The 15811-nt window shown below is 36.8% G+C and overlaps 1 protein-coding gene and 1 long non-coding RNA gene across 51 annotated transcripts in view; one reads left to right on the plus strand and one right to left on the minus strand.

Annotated features, from left to right (window-relative positions):
- The window catches only part of LOC309863310, a 28811-nt gene extending 27878 nt beyond the window's left edge, over positions 1-933 (plus strand). Inside the window, exon 4 of the long non-coding RNA XR_014310988.1 lies at positions 635-933. This is a non-coding gene — a long non-coding RNA (uncharacterized lncRNA). The remainder of the gene's footprint in view (positions 1-634) is intronic.
- Positions 1-15811, minus strand: part of ANK2 (ankyrin 2) — a 661731-nt gene that overhangs the window by 111292 nt on the left and 534628 nt on the right. For all 50 annotated transcript variants that reach the window (XM_082727947.1, XM_082727904.1, XM_082727928.1 and 47 more), the window contains 5 exons: positions 13789-13887; positions 8038-8235; positions 5781-5879; positions 5516-5614; positions 315-413 (listed from right to left, as the gene is read on the minus strand). In XM_082727947.1, coding sequence (XP_082584073.1) covers positions 315-413; positions 5516-5614; positions 5781-5879; positions 8038-8235; positions 13789-13887 — 594 coding nt within the window. The remainder of the gene's footprint in view (positions 1-314; positions 414-5515; positions 5615-5780; positions 5880-8037; positions 8236-13788; positions 13888-15811) is intronic.

The raw sequence follows: 15811 nt of genomic DNA on the forward strand, positions 1-15811 counted from the left end.
AAAAAAATTCATGTAAAGAAAAAATATATGTAAAAATATTTTCATAGGTTAAAAAATTACTATGTTAGTCAATGCCACAATTTTTAGATACTAAAGTATGTATTTTTTCCAAATGTTAATGTTTCTGAAATTGGGGTGCATTTCATTATAAATATTTACGATACTATTCCCTTTTCTGCCTGAAAAACTATTGAGATGATGCTTTCATTTACAATCAATGGCACTTCTAAATCAAGGAAATGGGGAATAGCATTCTCTCTTAAAGATGGAACTCATGCACACAACAGGAGGGAACCCCAAGCACCGGCACCTACCCTGGCTCTGGCATCAACAAGGGCACCATTTCTCAGTAGGCATCGGACCACTTCAACCTGCCCTGCCCGGGCTGCCATGTGCAATGCAGTCTCCCCACGCTGCCAGGAAACAAAGATCATTAAGTCATAAGTAAACCCACTGCTTGTATGGTAAAGGATAAAAATGTGCCTTTTTGTGAAACTCAGCAATCAATCCAAAGGTTTAGGAAATCTATGAAAAGGCATAATTATTTCATAATTATTTAGTCTGGAAAAATACAGTTTTGTATCTTCCCTGTCTTCATAAGGATAAAACAAATGTTTATTTCATTTTTTTTCAGTCCGTGACAAACGAGGAACTTACCCAGACATCCAGTATACCCTGAAGTTTAACTTCATAGTCGATCTGGCATAACTTAAACTGCTTTAGGTGATACGAAGTTGTCTTTTATCCATCAAACCTAAAATCTGTCATCATCATATTTGACTACGTGATTACAACTTGATCCCATTTTAAGGAGAAACTCCTTAACGACCAGGTCAACACAGTGCAAAGAAAATCATGTCATTTGTACCATACGTAAGTCATTCCTTTTCAGAATTCAAAATTTACTTCTGAAATAAAGTATTTCACGTTGGATTAGTCTTTGCGTTATAAGGCTGGACAATGACTGTTTACAGAAGGAATTTGATTTGCCCAGGATGTCCCTCTATTATTAATGAGCATATTCGATTATAGACAGTTATTTGAGAGAACTACCAAGAGATGAGTAAAGCATCTGTTAACAGTGTCATTTGTTGAGGTGGGCAGCACTGGGTATCAGGTTATTCCTCAAGTATCTTCGTCCCCCAACAAGATACGACACACTGACCAGGAAATGGCAGCTTAAGCTGTAGCATGGAGGATGATGATTAGATGAAATAAATTTTGTCATTGAGAAGCCTGTTAATTACTGCCTATAAGAGAGAAGGTTTTTGTTTTTGTTTTTGTTTTAATCAACATATTTTAAAACCCCATGTAGTTCTGAAGAAGGCAGGGGTTCATTCTTCCAAATAATTTTAGGGTTATAAACAAAACAAGACATTGGAACCGAAATGATTACTTCTAGTCACCATAACCATTCTAGAAAATAAAGCCAATTTCAACCAAGTAAAGTAAACCATTCCATATAAGCTAAATTGATCTTGAAGTTGGTTGTGGTAATTGGATACTTTTGACTAATTCCAGTAAACAGTTTCTTCTGATTCTTTGCACAACTTGAGTTTGGTACATAGCTCACAGTTCATTTTTTCCTGGTATCTGAGACCCATTCCTTATGAAGTTATGAAAAATTCATTTCAAATGATTTGATTTTGAAAGCATTACACTGGATGTCTACTCTAATTTTTTTTTCCTTTTTGTTGATAATTCATTTATCCTCTAATGGCCTTGTATAATGGTGACATGTTTTGACTTTTGCAAAGTAAATGTATCTGGAGTGTGTTGGCTTATAAAATCACATTATTGGAATACCAATATTTGTCTTCAAACTTTGGGTATATGGCAAGATTTTTTCCTCTTTGGACAACCATGATTTCTAATTTGTTTTCTGTATCACTTAAAACCTGTGTCTAAATAGATGAAGGTAAGGTCTAACTACTCAACAACTCAACAACAAAAAGCCCTCACATTCTTACTTTAAGTCTTATAAAAGTATAGCAATTTTACTAAATTTTACAAGAGATAAAGACAAAAATAAGTTTCTTTACAAGAAGTTAAGTCAAAGACGTGTCATGAGTTAATGAGAGATTCATATGTTTAGTTTACAAGTCAAACTTTATCAATAATTGGTTTCAGAATGTAAAATGTTTCTAATACTTCCAATATTAGTCTTAATATTTCCAATATCCTTATTATACACTTGGAATGAGTTATTCTTATGCTATTTATACATTTGAAATCAATGAATTAGATATGAAACCTAAAATATTAAACATTATAGTCAAAGAAAAGTTATATATATATCTGTATATACATACACACATGTCTCTCCGATTTAAAGCAATGGTTCTGTTCAAAATTATTTAATGACTTTGGCATAATTGATTTTCATTATAAGTTGTCCTTACCCTTTTATATTACTCTTTTTTATATATAACTACATATAAAAAATGAAAGCTATATTATAATGATATAAGCTATATAGAAAGGTTATTTTAGTAATTTCCATTTCTTGATTGTTTGGCACCTCACCTTACTCAATATCCTTGTTTTCTTTATCTTAAGCTCATTCACTTTAAGTATTGGGGGAAATTTTAAATATAATATGAACTGTGAACTTAGCCATGAGTCCATCAATTTTTATAGGAGAAAACTTCTTAAGACCTCACATTGTACTCTAAACAGCCCTGAATGTGCTTAGTTTCCTACTCCCATGGTTGTCAATGAATACTTTGGATTATGGATGTATTACAACTGCTAGTTCAGCTTTCTAGGTTTTAAAGTGCATTTGTGAGCTTTTCAGAAAGGAAGATTTGCGGTAATAATATCTGCACCTGATTGAGTTACTGGTACATCTCACACTTGGAGTGAATTTTGAGACAAAAACAAGACTGGCAAGAGAATGGGTACGCTCACGTCCAAAGCAGGTACTCAGTTTCATGCCCCTCTTCTCGGTTGTTAAAACACATTTTGCCAACAGCTACATGGACTTCCACTTTGGCTGCATCAGTTGGAAAGCATCAAAGCACAACAGACAGCATTGCATTCAAAAATGCAACATGATTTTCAGGCAACACACAAAGGCTCCAAGGGTGGGTACTTTGGGGTCAGGAAATGACCAACTCTGACACAGCAAGCAGGCAGTAAGTGTTCACACAGTTTCTTAATCAACCTGCTATATCCTGCTAGCTATATCCTCATGTTCTGAGAATGTACAAGTTCACAGGCATCCCAGTGCTAGAGATATTAAATTCCTCTACATGTAGGGTTGCCAGATTTAGCAAACAAAAATACAGGATGACCAATTAAATTTCAATTCCAGACAAAGAATGAATAATTATTTTAGTATAAATATGTCTCCACTATTGCACAGGACATACTTATATGAAAAAAAAATTGTCATTTATCTAAAATTCATATTTAATTGAAAGTCCTGTATTTTATCTGGCAACTCTATCTATCTATTTGGTATCTACACCCTGAAGGACATATAATACAAAAAAAAAAAAAAGAAAGAAAAAAAAAGAACAAACAAAAACCAAAGGAGGAAATATCTTGATCTTGAGAAGAGGATTATTTTAACAAGTGCCTCTCGAGTATTGGAGGGGACTGAAGAGAAGAGAAAGAATGTTTAATAGACAAATGAGAAGATAAAACAAAATGAACTTTATAATGAGTGATAGGCAGAAGATAAGTTTAATACAGCAATTACAAATTTGAGAATCTTCCTAGAGGATATAAATACTTTTATTGTTTTAATTAATATTTTATTTATTTTAATTTAAAAATCTACAGGTAGCCTATATTACTTTTTTTTTTCCAAGGGGGAGCATAGGAATATGGAGTAAATCCATAACCATCAATGATTTGGAACTGGCCAGTTAAGAGCCAATTTAAGAGTGGCTACAGAATCCCACAACCATTTCATGTGGATTTTCTTAAAAGATTTTACAAAACTCTCCCCTCTAAAATATTAACCTAGGGGATTTCAATAAATTATCACATAGAATATACTAGTATATTTTACTATTATAATATGATAACATAATTTAACACAATATCACCATTGCTCCTTGATCCTGAAGGCAATGAAATATGAATAAGGAAAATATAGTATTGTGAGAAAGAATACAGAGTACTTTTCTTGAAAGTTACTAGTTCATACAGCTCTCAGTTAAAAAAAAAAAAGGTGTTCATCACTTCTGCACAGAAAAAAAATGATGTTGATTTCTTTTAAAGTCCTAAGTAGTGACTAGAAGTTCAACTCAAACCAGCATGTTTTGAAATTACTCTTATCCTTAATTGAGTAATTAAAGATTAGTGTATAATATTATTACTTTAGGATCCATTAAGCTATAATTAGGGAAATAAACATGGACTATATTTCAGTTATTTAATGGTTTTATGCTCCAGCTGAGAATTATATAAAGAGTGAGTATTAAATAATATTTAAACTAGATAAATTTATTTCACATGGATTTTGTCCATGTATCAGAAATTCAAGCATTGAAACAGTGTGTAAAATGCAAAAAAATGAGAATGGGAGAACGAATACAAATGAAAAATGAAACTGAACATTCTGTTCCACAACTCAAATGGAATGATATAACAAAATTTAACAATAGTCAACCAATTGCTTTTGAAAATATGACTCAGTATTAAGCACTTATGTTTATGTGGGGAGAGTTATTTCTATTGCATACTTTAAGAAAAATCTCAATATTCCAGTGGTCCCTGTTAGCTTCAAATCCATGACTACATCTTGTACAGATTAAGGATAAAATCTGCATTAAATGATCAAAGTTTAAGGGGGCAGACTCCAAGAAAATGAAAGAAATAATAAGGAAGTTGGAAGTAAAAATCCTAATATAAATTAGGTAGAGGAATTCTGGGATATCCAATAGTTATTGGCAGAATAAAAGTTGCCTGGAGACTAACATTCATTTCAAAATACAGGAAAAAGCTTCAATGGTATCATTATTTCAGGTAAGAGAGGATTCCACTCTAGCCAACAAAATCAAATCAAAATGAAAAATCAAGGTTAGAAAATGAAAAATCCCTGTAATTGAAGGAGGGAGAACTTGGTATCAAATAGAAATCCCTCCTATGGGTCTATCTCTGGTTAACCATTTGTTATGACTGACTGTGGTACTGACTTGACGTGTTAATCAAAATTACCAGGAACACAATTCACTCAAGTAACTGGAACAAGTCCTGTGGATTTTATTCCAACCAATCCTTCATTCGAAACGTATCTCGTTTTCATAAATGTATCTCAGATGCGTGTTTAATCCATCTGCACCAATGAGCTGAAACAGCTTCCGCAGCTCCCATTTTGTTTCCCTAACCCACTTCTCAGCGAAGTTCTATTGAGTATTTCGGTAACCTGGGATTACGGAGGCCCTGCTCAAAGCTCAGCCGCTCTCCTTGATGACATACACACAAACATCCCTACACACAGCCATCCTCTCTTCCTCTCGCTCTCTCTCCCTGTGGTTATTCTGACCCAAGCCATACTCACAATGTTAGTGACATCTGGAGAGGCTCCGTTCTGCAGCAGAAGGAGGACAATGTTCAAGTGGCCCATGAAGGCAGCCACATGTATTGGTGTGAGGCCAGACTGCGAAACAAAGCAACAGCAGTTTTACTCCTCTGCACCGGTGGGGGCTCTGGGGATTTCGTCAGATAAATAAGACTTGAGTGAAGAGGACAGAGGATGGGTGACAGGAAGGGGAAGAAGGAGTAAGAGAAGGAATGTTTCGTGACAAGCTGAAACATTGTTCTACCTCTGTTATAGCTTGAATTGAAGCCCCATATTTCACCAGCAGTTCCATGACTTTGATGCGGTTTTTCTTGCAGGCAATGTGCAGTGGAGTAAAACCATTCTGTGCAAAAGACAATCAAGTTAGTTGAAAACATGCAGAAACGATCCTCACACAACTCCATGCTGGCACATGGCAGGCAGTAATGTTACATCGTCACATAATGTTCACCATTTCTTCTGAGCTGTGTAGGTGCTGGGATTTGCGAGGAGAAGTGGGTGTGGGTGTTCCTGTAGGCACTGAACTTGGCTGCTATGTGGCGGGCCTGTATGCAATTCTTTTTGTGTGCTCATCGAGAAAAACAGAAGTGAAGAAAACGACATGGGCCTGCTCTGCAAAGAAGGAAAACCAGAGAGGCAATGATATAGAAGTTCTAAGGTGTTTTCAGGAATACTGATGGGTCGGGTTGTGAAATGACTTGAAGGTCCGTGGAAGATAAGCATGTATTTTTCTGATGAAAGGCCATTTCTTAAAGCTACAAATTGTTGGTCTGTTTTACTTCAACTACAGGCATGACTGTCTCTACAACAAATGTTTCAGCACTGCTACCATTTTCTTCTTGGAGGGGGTGTTGCAAATTAGCAGAAATCATTATTTGCATTCATAATTTTTTATATTCAAAAGTTATATATCTTCCATTAAGAAATTTTTGTAAGGATTTGCTATATATTACCAAAACCCACTACACTGATAATATTTTACATCCGGAAGTTATATTTCTTATATTAAAAAGTTTTTATAACAAATGCCAAGCAGATACATTTTATTTTATAAAAACGTGGTCATTAAGTTCTTAAATATTTTCAAGAAAAGAATGGAGAATTTCAGAAATAACTGGAAGAAGATATGTCTCAGAGGCAAAGGAATGTGGAGAATTCTCTAAGACATTTTTAACTTTCCAAACTAGGCAATGTGCAGGAACTGGGGATAAGTACGTAAAAATTTGTTAACTAGTCCCATGCTTAATCCTTATGTGTAAGTATTATATTTTTACTTGAACAATGATCCTATGTAGAATAGTTGTATCTATTCTGCCAATTAATTATTTTGCTTATCTCAGTGGAGACTGATCATCAGTCAATATTCTTCTACACTTAGCAGTTCCCATGAAAGTATACTGTCTTACTTAACCTAATGACTTAGTACTCTTCACAATGTTTGTTAAGTCATTTCCTGTCTATGAGCTATGTAGTAAGCTGGACATAAATAGCCAAAAGTATGTGTAGCACTCAAATGATTTTTAAATTATGAGACTATAATGTTTTATAAGCTATTGACCACTACCCAGTTGAAAATGCGTATTTTCTTCCTTATGAGAAAATAAGTATCCTCTCATAATTGCAAATAAACTTAAAAGTATATTTGCTTCCTGGGCATTTAGGAATAAATGGATTCCAATAGAAAATTTTCTAATAAAAATAAGATTTATTATTTAATAATTCTCACAGCATTCTCTCATTTTAAATATTGTCTGAAGACTAATTTAACCAACATTAACTATATAAATGTATAGGGTAAAACGATTGCTTTTAGTTTGAGAATTAGGAAACAAGAGCATAAATTAGCGCATGCCTAATACTTCCAATGATTATTGTTAGAATGTAAGTGAAGCAAGGAAGATTTATTCAATATTAGACCTTGGGAAATACAGAGGCTGCTCTAGGGACCACCTTGTGTAGATTCACTTGAGCAATTCCTGGAATAATGTATATAAAATGCTTCCCAGAACAGTAAAATGCTAAGCATCACTTTTACATTAGACCGTGTTTAGGGAATGAGGTCAATAAGGAAATCCTCTAAGTGAACACTATATAGGCTTACATTTTACTCTATGTTAAATGCCTTTTTTTTTTCCAAATAGAGATTAAAAACATTCAACTTTTTTACACTTTTATTCTGACTCTATATCGAGGTGTTTAGAATTTATTTTATAATTTCCTATTTTCCACTTACAATTGCTTATCACTCCAGAGGTTTCATATCTATCTGCAGCTCGCTAGTCGTGGAAATGTTACCTTGGTGTTTTCCTAAATCTGTCCTTGCTCCCCATCATTTAACAGCAAACTATGAAGGCATGAAGTAGGTAGGCCACTTGTGGGAGCTAATGAACTTAGAATTAACTATGTATCTGAAGCCATGCTTTGGCTGGTGTGCACTGGTCAATCCCTGTGGTATATTTGTCTCGATCTATATTCTGTTAATGCGAACTAGGCCAGGTTACCAGGGCTCTGGCGTTTGGATTGGCTCTCTTGTCCAGAAGGAGTTTGGTCACACGGTAGTGGCCACAGTGTGCAGCAACATGGAGGGCTGTCAGGTAGTCTAGGGTGACATCGTCAACAGGCGCCTTGTGCTGTAACAGGTGCTTCACACATTCCACGTGGTCCCCCTGTGCAGCCATGTGAAGTGGAGACAGCCCATTCTGTACGTCAAAACAAAACAAAACCAAGCCCACATTTCAGCCATGATTTCCAGGTTGTAAAACATAGCAGTGTCAATTCTTGATATTTAGCATAGTGCGTGGCAGAGGAAAAAAAATAATCTCCCTTTGACATCTACATGTATGGTGGATTATGTGTGGTGCCAAGGGAAGCTAAGAGAACATTTAATTTCATAGTTATGCTATTCTTGGGCAAAAACACAAATTAATATACCTTTTAAGAATGAATACATAGTATTATGTGACAATTCAGATGGATCTCACAATTATTAAGGCAATATTAGATATACAAAACAAGTGCTAGCTGAGGTTCAAATTATTTATATTCGATTCCATTCAGTTAGTCTCTCTGTAAGAGTTTCTTTACTTCGAAATGGAGGGGGGTGCAGATGAGGGAGGAGCAAGTGGGTGCATGAGGGAAAGAAAGGGGTTTCGATCATCTCTTAGATCCATGTTGCTCTGAAATTCTATGATTCCTTCTTCCTATCATGAGACATGAATTAAACTTGAAGAAAGCAGTCAGATAAGAGCTAGAAAAGTGTGAAGCAAATGTAGACCATGTGTCCCAATTTTTAAACTTTGAGGATAATATAAACTTGTCATAAGTGATACTGCCCAAAACAGCTTTAGTCTTACTTCTTGGACAAGGTCAATAGCAGGGACATATTCACTGAGGATTACCAGTCTAGGTGAGACTCTTGTTTTTTAAAGTTAAATAATTAAGCTTACAAGAAAAAAATATGAAAATTAGGGAATAAACTAAGTTAGAAAAAATATGCCCATTAAAGTGAGGGGAATATGGTCTTTTCTTAATAATCAATGCAAATAATGCAAATACAGTCACTAGGAAGTAATTGTTGACCAAGTATCCAGCTTGGCAGTCATTACATTCAAAGAAGCAAAAACTGTGTCTAGATAAAAAGCCAGAATCTGCCAATGGCCCAATATTTTCAACAAGGAAGGTGATTTCAACAACGAGGGAGAACTCAAATCAAATACCTTAATTGTGGTGGTTTGTGGGTGGTAGAAGTGGATGTGATTTTGAAATTATTAGCATACTTTCTTGGTTTTTGAAATACTCTTCACTCATAATTACTGCTTTTATATTTAAAAAACTTAGAAAATTAACTGAGAAAGAACAGCAGGTTGATAAGAAGGTATGTATGCACTGGGGGAAAGGTAGCACAAGGGCGAAGTATAGGAGAAATTCAGCCTTGGCAATGTTTGGAGGGATGGGTGGCATGTTTCTCTGATATTCCATCAATCTTCAGTGTTGTTTGATCCACTTAAAAGCTATGTGGAAAAGAAAATCTTCACCATTTAATTCTGTGGCACATTTTACAAATATTTGCTAAGCACCTACTCAAGTATGATTGAGTAGTGAGGTACAACATGGAGTACCACAGCCTAGGAACCCCTGTCTTCATGAAGGTCCCATTTTAGCCAGGAGTCAGACAATTCAAAAAGAATTAAGTATTAAAATAGTATGTTAGAAGACTACTAGTGTGAAGAGGAAAACTAAAGCACAGGATAACCAAGGGAGTTTGTGTATAGGAGTGCATTATGGATAGGCTAGCCAGAAATGGCCTCACTGAGAAGGTGATTTTTAATGAAAGACATGATGACAGTAAGAGAGCAGGCCCTGCTGATCTGGGAGGAGAATCTCGGGGGGGGGGGGGGGGCAAAAACAGGCATGTCCTGTTGAGACCATACCCAGCGTGACTGATGAAGAGTAGAGCGGAGGATGCAGCTAAAGGCAGGTGAATAAGGAGGGAAACTCAGGTAAGAAACCTGCTAGTCAGAACAGAGTTTTTGACTCACACCTCGAGTGAGATGGGGGAGCTCGTGGAAGGTTTAGGAAACAGGATTACTCTGTTGCTGTGCTGAGAATATACTGAACAGGCTTAAAAGAGAAAAGGGGCGGGGGGACAGTTAGAGCCTTTTGCAATCAATCCAGGTAGGACTGATGGTGATCAGGACCAGGGCAATGGTTATTAGACTGTTAAGAAATTGCTGGATTATGAGATATCTTGAAGGCAGATGTGACAAGGTTTAGTGACAGGTTATGAGCAGAGAGAAGAGCCAAGAACTACATACGGAGTTTGACCTGAGAAACTGAAAGAACGTGATGGCCATTAGTTGAGATAAGACTACAAGGGGATTAGAAATAAGGTGGGGAAAATATCAGCAGCTGAGTTTCGAACTTACTAAATTGGAGATGCACAGTAGACATCTGCGCAGCAATAGTGAGTTGACATCTACAATACAGAATTCTGGAGCTACAGAGTTGTGTGTCTTCAGTGTATAGAAGTATTTAAAGATGAAACTGGATGAGATTTCTTAGTGAGTACAGATAAACAAATACACAAAGAGTGTGCTCTGGGGGTTCTAACACTCTGAGACTTGGGAAGGAAGAGGAAACAGGAAAAGAGACTGAGCAGAAGTGAAGACAGAGTCTGGGTGTAATGTTCTAGAAGGCAAATTAGGAAAGGAAGGTGTTTTGAGAAGGGAGGAGCAAACAACCATGTCAGATGATAGCAGTAGGAGAGAACATAGACTATATGAGCTGATTCCTGTAATTGGGTAGATAGGAAGACAATTGTTTCAGTGCTTGGAAAGTGAAGACAAGGAAAGAACTCCAAGAAGACTAAAGAAAGAAAAAAGTATAGAATAATAAGGCAGCAGGGAATGAGAGTAAATATACTTGGGAAAAATACCGATTGTCAGGCAGCATTAAAGGGTAAACTGAGGTAAGCAATCATGAATTTAAAGCCAGCCCAGGCAGCACCCAAACAGTTGGGTGTTTCCCACCACCACACTCAGCTGCAAGAATGCGAGTTGGATTTACTCAGGGTAAAATATAGCAAGGGAGTATGACAAAGGAGTATGACTGTCAGGGTATGAATAGTTCTGTTGGGCAGAGGCGAGGGCATAAGGTGAATAAGAGACAATAAAACAATGGCTGACAGACTCAGGAGAATAAACACATTTTTGGAGTTGGGGTCCCAGAGAAAGGAGGCCGAAATCTAGAGGCAGTGTTTGGAAAGGCAGAGGTTACAACAGAAATTCCAGAGGGTTTACAGCTACCAAACTGAGAGGTCCACTAGAAAGATTATCTACTGCTCTACGATCATTAAAGTCTACATGAATTAGAATAGGGGTTGTAGAGAAGAGTCGTAGTTTGCCATTTTCCAAAAATGAGGTGGAGTGACAACTAGATAGATGAATATTTGCTTCAGGGAAGAATAATGGATGATTCAGAACTGGGAGTTTTAATGGAAGGGGAAGCAGAGTCTGGCCTTAGACACCCATTCTACTTTCTGGCTAAAATGGTATCATCTCCCCCACCTGGTTAGTTCATCTTCTCTGTGTTCTCTACTCTGAACACAGCTCTACTTTCTGTTATCTCCTTATCTATCTTACCCACTCAATTTTGAGCTTTTTGAACAAATATTTGAACAAATATACTGTGTGTCATTTATCTTGATAGTTATCTTGACAATTCCTCACTGATCAGAACACTGCCTGGCACACTGTAGCTACTTACTCTGATAGTGGATGTGTGGATGAATGAATGACTGAATAAAAGTGGATATAATCATGCAGCCACAGACATTCTATGCTAGATCCCTACATATACATGATGTTTGAGATTATAAGAAGGCCTATAAAAAAATTTCATCTAGGTAATCCCATTGGTTTCAATAGTGACATGACAATTATAGGTGAACTCTGTAGATAAGATTATTTAATAGTTTGTGGGAGAGCAAATCTGTCTATTCTCAATTCGATAGATGCTTTTGATTGGTTGTAACATGACTGGCGAAATTTTTTTGCTTCCATTTAAATTTCAATCAGTTTACTCAATAAAACTTTCTACAGGGGCAGCTGTGTGGCTCAGTTGGTTAAGTGTCTGCCTTTAACTCAGGTCATGATCTCAGGGTTGAGCCCCACATTGGGCTCCCTGCTCAGTGGAAAGCCTGCTTCTCCTTCTCCCTCTGCTCCTGCTTCCCCGCCACTCCCCACCCCAGCTCATGCTCTTCCTCTCTCTCGCTCACAAATAAATAAGTAAATAAATAAATAAATAAAACAAAACCTTTCCACAGTCAATTATCTCTGCATTACTCAGCTCCAAATGTCACATTTTAAAGATAAAACTCTACAACACTCATGGTATCAGTCTGAGAGTGAAAATACTACATACAATTTGAAGTCACCATTTCATGGCCTGTCGGACACATCTTTAGATTAGGTTCACCTACACATATTTTAAAAATGTGTGGATTGGTTTTTGCTCTAAATAATTTCAAATAAATATTCAATTAAAATATAAACTGAAAAAGACTTGCTAATGTTGGCTGTCTGATTTTTCTCAGCTTACCCTGGTAAGAGCATCGGTTGGTACCAACCCTGTTCAGGGGCTATAGTAGAGGTGGAATACAGAGAAAATGTAAGAAGTGTCCTTTGTCTAAATTCTTGTTGTACTGAGGATCTGAGGGTTACAGCATATCTTATTAAACAGTTCTGTGTAATTATCATTATATTTGTGTCTCCTGATATTTTTTTGGCAAAAAAATGGGGACTTAGGGGCGCCTGGGTGGCTCAGTGGGTTAAAGCCTCTGCCTTCAGCTGAGGTCATAATCCCGGGGTCCTGGGATCGAGCCCCACGTCGGGCTCTCTGCTCAGCAGGGATACTGCTTCCCCCTCTCTCTCGCTGCCTGCCTCTCTGCCTACTTGTGATCTCTGTCTGTCAAATAAATAAATAAAAATCTTCAAAAAAAAAAAAAAAAACGACACACCAAAAAATGGGGACCTATGCAGTAATAACGCTTGAAAAATATATCTTATAATGAAAAACTCCAACAAATCAGCTCCCAGTGGGGTTTTCCATCAGAGTTTTCTTCATGGTTGAGCATACTGATGACAAAAGACAAGAAATGCTAGATGTACTGAGACATGGAGAACATTATGCTTGTTTAATGGTTCTTTGTAGATGGCCTATCCTAGATTGTGCTTTCCATATCACCTACTAATCCTGAATATAATCATCCAACACCACTGGTAAGTCTTTCTTTTTACTCGTATTGCCTAAGAGATAAAGACTGGAGAGCTAAAAGATTATCTTGTATTGCTAACTGTGCTACTTTAAGACAATTTTATATGTATTTTACATAATCTTATAGAATCATAAAAGTATACCTATAGAACATAAGAAATATTCTCATTTATATACAACATGCTCATTTACATCACTCATCTACATAGAGTATATTCAAATGTCCACCAAATGTAGAAAGAGTAGCAGGTAAAAACATAGGAAGAACCTGAAGGTATACAATCAATACATCTTAATGCATGTATTTCTTAATTTTAAATAATTTTCAAACAGTTTCATATATATTCCTCATTCCTAGCACATAATTATTGAGTAACTAGAAAATGTTGGCCTGATGCTTTGATTTCAAGAAGAACAGAGACTTTTAGAAGAGTGGCTTAAAGAGTTCCTTAGATCCCATCTTACTCCTAATGACCCACCTTAGTCCTTGCCAGCAAGGGAGCACCCCGTTCCAGCAGAAGCTCTACCACTTGGTCATGCCCACTCCTTGCAGCACAGTGAAGGGGTGTCAAACCATCCTGCCAAAAGAATTAAAGAATTAATCTGGAGTTAACGTAAAAAAAAAAAAAAGTCAAGATTGTCTTTTTTGCCGCTGCAAAGAGAACGTTTCCTGATCTCATTCCTACTGCCTCAAGAGATCCGTAATAGAATTGCTACTGGTTAAATGATAGAGAAGAGAGAGAAAACAAGACAGTGAGAGATCTCAACAGAGGGCTAGAGCGACAAAGAAATATAGGGAAGAAATGGAGAGGGAGAGGGCAAGAGAGATCTCACATGCAGAGGTTCAATGTGAAACAACATGCTGCTGGTCCTGTGTTGTTTTCATATTCAGGAAGATGCAAAAGCGGATTTTGCAGCAATTGTTGAACTTAAAAGCCCTACTTGCTTGGAACCACAAGGCTGAGATGGTATCACTAAATTATCTTCATTTTGGTTGTCCTAACAGAACTTTTACCCCCAAATTCTTAATCTGATTTGTCCATCTTTGATCTCTTGAATTTCACTATTTTTATAAATCCTCCTAAAACACCTCCTGTGGCTCATAGACATTTTTTTTTCACATTCTTCTAAAGGTTTCCGTACAAATTTTTCAACCCAAATTACACAATTATTTCTTAGAGATGAAATTGATTATTAACAATAATAGCATTAAAATGGAGTCAAACAAAATTATGGCCCAACTCTATGTTGTTATTTATACAACTTTCTGACCTTGATACTTCTCAGGTAGTTTCTGATTCCAGAACAATCCTCAAATTCCTTCTGTCTCTTGGATTTTACTTCTCTTGGGTGGCATGGACAGAAAGGAGAGTGGGTGGGTTGTAAGAATGGGCAAGAAGTGAGAGAGAAAATGAAATCCTGAGTACAGAAATTAGCTGAAGATTTCAAGCTTAAGGGAGAAAAAGGTTGTCCTAAGGAGAGATGTTGAAAAGGTAGGTGACAGTCAGAGAAAATGAGAAGTGGTGAGTAGTTAAGAGGACTTCAAAAGCTTCTGATTTATCCAGAACTCTAAGAGCCTATTTTTTGTCTCTGTTTCCAGGACCATCACTCTGGATTATGCTTTCCTCCTAATAAATACAATTCATCTGGGTTACAACTCTCTTCCCGTCCCAACATTCTGAAATTTCTATGCTAGATATCATCACTTTACCCTCCAGATCCATGTTCTACCTTTCTCCCCTCTGCTCCATGTTGGACAGAAAAAGCACTCTAGGTTGTCGTAGGGGGCTACCTTGCCCTCTGGCTTCTGGCTGGGTATGGGGAACACAGCAAGACAACCATTCTGTAAAAAATCTCAGCCTGGCTGTGTCTCTTCACCAAAGGTTACACTCAAGCCAAAAACAGCCCTGGCCATCCAATTCTCTCCTTTGAAGTCTTGGTACATCAACTCTCACCTTGCTGTGGTGGGATTGGTCATGAGCTCTTCTATTCCTAGCTCCTGGAAGACTATACTAACCCCTCATGCCTTCCCTATAGTCCACCTACAATCTTAGAAATAAATCCTTTAATAATCTATATTCAAATGATCAAATGTGAAAGTGCTTTCTGGTTTTGGCTAGGACCTTGAGTCGAATGATACTTTGATTTGTTAAATCTACTTAGCTAGTATTAAGATACTGAATATCCAACAGAGACCTTGCAATTTTGGATATGTAAGAAGTAGCATGAAAAGACTGCCTTTCGGGGTTGGGGGTGGGAACTAACTACTGTAGTTGGGATGCCGAGTTATTTTAAAGTTCACCAGAAAGAAGTCTAAAAAAAGAAACTGTTCAGGCAAAGTGGTTAAGATGATTATGCTTTTGTATCTCGATAACATACCTTGTGGTGGAAGTACAGTGCATTAGCTGCTATTTAAGTTATATAACTATTAGAGATAGCTTGACTTCTCAACCAGATTCTTGGAGGGGGCCTCGTGGAGAACCAGAGTTTGAGAAATCCAAC

This window comes from Mustela nivalis (assembly GCF_964662115.1).
Source record: "Mustela nivalis genome assembly, chromosome: 4".
Classification (NCBI taxonomy): domain Eukaryota; kingdom Metazoa; phylum Chordata; class Mammalia; order Carnivora; family Mustelidae; genus Mustela; species Mustela nivalis.